Source organism: Nansenia antarctica (assembly GCF_963989245.1).
Source record: "Nansenia antarctica genome assembly, chromosome: 20".
Lineage (NCBI taxonomy): Eukaryota > Metazoa > Chordata > Actinopteri > Argentiniformes > Microstomatidae > Nansenia > Nansenia antarctica.
Genome location: NC_137693.1, coordinates 5,198,934 through 5,201,433, shown reverse-complemented (window position 1 = coordinate 5,201,433; position 2,500 = coordinate 5,198,934). Strand labels below are relative to the sequence as shown.

General features: G+C 44.6%; 1 protein-coding gene across 1 annotated transcript in view; it reads left to right on the top strand.

The window, feature by feature from the left end:
* Positions 1-2,500, top strand: part of arhgap42a (Rho GTPase activating protein 42a) — a gene marked incomplete at both ends in the record, with an annotated part of 12,272 nt that overhangs the window by 5,414 nt on the left and 4,358 nt on the right. The window contains 2 exon segments of the mRNA XM_080550013.1: positions 880-951; positions 1,189-1,286. Of these exon segments, the coding sequence (XP_080406139.1) occupies positions 880-951; positions 1,189-1,286 (170 nt within the window).

Below are 2,500 nucleotides of genomic sequence, written 5' to 3'. Positions count from 1 at the left end.
ACAAGGCGAGGGTTGGGGGTTTAGGCGTACTGGTAGATTAACTCTAAATTATTTAGTACATTTTGCGCTGATAAGCGGCCGGTCTCAACACACCAAGGCTATCTATGACTAACAAGATTAGCAGCTAGACTCAACGTTCACCAAGGCCAGGAGACAACAATATGACTCATAATATGAGTATCTATATTTATTGATTTATTGATACTATCGTGGAAGATATCCTCATTTCCAGTGATATGACTCATAATATGAGTATGTATATTTATTGATTTATTGATACTATCGTGGAAGATATCCTCATTTCCAGTGAAGTAGCCGAATCTTGTGATTTTTTTTGTTTATCCCGCCCCTTCGTCACTTTGATTGGTAATTAATGATTAATTAATGTGTCAGCAAAGTAAACTTGTCCGACAAACAACAGTTTTACGATCATTAATGAATGAATGATTAATTAATTAATGATCGTAAAACTGTTGTTTGTTGTTATCGACTCGAGTGGGGTACTTCAAAACTTCCAGTTGCGTATTATGAAAAAAGCAAAACATCACATTCTGTGGAAAAGTAAGCTATTTTTAGGATCGACGAGGTTTCAAAACTCTCTTGCACTTTTCACCAGCCTCCGTCACACGTCATCTCCCATCTCTGTCACCCATTGACTTTATCAGTGAACTGTTTTGAAGAACAGAAGGAAGCTAACAGAAAAACAAGTCAAATAACCAATTGCACAGATGTGAAAATACAGGAATGGATTGTCGGTCACACACAAGCCTTGTTTCTCGTGTTTCAGTAGGAGACAAGTGATGCACATTTTCGAACGACTCTCTCTTAGCCGGCTGTTGTCCTTGAGCTGACTGTTGTGTTGTGTGGTCTTATCTTCAGATCCAGAATGCAGACGACGTGTTGATCTCACCCCTGGAGAGATTCCGGAAGGAGCAGATAGGAGCAGTCAAGGTACGTTATGACCGAGGTTAGGACGAGTACGACTAAATAACCTTGGCTGAGACCTGAACGCTTATTAGCTCCCAGGGACCTTTAGTCACTCCATTGTCTCAACTCTGTGGTGCAATAAAAGCCCAAGCCCAAAGGAAGTCCCTGCAATCCACAAGAGGGTTTGAACACAGCCAATCAGGACCTCGGCGCTAGGCTGTAACTGAACCCCGCACACCCTGTAAGCTCTCCGGGAGCCAGGAACCAAGAGCAGGGTTGCTGAGCATCGTGTGCTGGGCTCCCCTGGGGACCTGGCTCCTACTCGGGACAGTCACCCAGCCGCAGCGCACAGTGCTCAAGTCTGGTGGTCAGACACCAGTAGGTCATGGTCCAGTGTCAGTATCGAGGTCATGGGAAAGACTGAGAGGGGGGAGGGGTAAAGGGAGAGAGAGAGAGAGACTTGAGTCATTGGTTCAAATCCCTGGGAGAGCTCGAAACATACTGAGTGAATGTGGTGTCTGGTTTCAACAGCCGTCTAAGAGAGTCCCTCTCCTGCGGGGCAGAGAGAAAGAGAGAGAGAGAGAGAGAGAGTGTGTGTGTGTGTGTGTGTGTGTGTGTGTGTGTGTGTGAGTGTGAGTGTGAGTGTGAGTGTGAGTGTGAGTGTGAGTGTGAGTGTGAGTGTGAGTGTGAGTGTGAGTGTGAGTGTGAGTGTGAGTGTGAGTGTGAGTGTGTGTGTGTGTGTGTGTGTGTGTGTGTGTGTGTGTGTGTGCTGCACTGTAGTGAATTGGACTGTAGTGAATTGGACAGGAATGGTTGTCAGAATGGCCTCTTACCAGGCCTGTGGTGGTGGGTGAGTGTTTGTCTCTTATGCTTTATCAATACCGTACCACTCCCTGACCAGCAGCCAGTCACCACACCTCCCCTACACAAAGCCACTAGAGCAGTGAACAGCTGTCTGTCAGGAGGTTGTACCAGCCGTTGTTGAATGGCTGCTGATCCTGAATGTACCCCTACCTGTACCTCCTCAGCCTGTAGAATGTGGCAGGGGTATGTAAGATACATACTTACTTACCAGGGTTCGCACGCTGGTCATAAAAAGCCTTTAAGTCTAAAATCCAGCAATCCAACTTACAAGGCCTAAAAAGGCCCCAAATGTCTGTTATTCGGTCTAAAAATGAGGTGCTAGGTCGTAAAAATTTGATCCTGCAAGGAAATCAGTCCGACCATATCTATTTACATGGAAATGAATCAAGCTGGAACCAAAAAAATGCCAATTCGCTTCCTTTTTTGTCTGTATGGCAGTGAAATTCCTAATTTCATCACCTTGAGGATGACAAAAAGCTATCATATGGTGTCGCGAATAGGTCTAAAATTCTATCCAAAGAGGTCTTAAAAAGGTCTTGAAGTTGAATTGTTGAAACTTGTAGGAAACTTACAGTAATACTTACTTACAGTAGTTTCAAAGGTGACAGGGTTTGAATACAAATTTCTCTTGTCAGTTGAGTTGCTTCAATCCTATCTCATGCGATTACGAAAAAGTGGTTGGGGCTGCGTCAAGGAGTTAAGGAGTTCA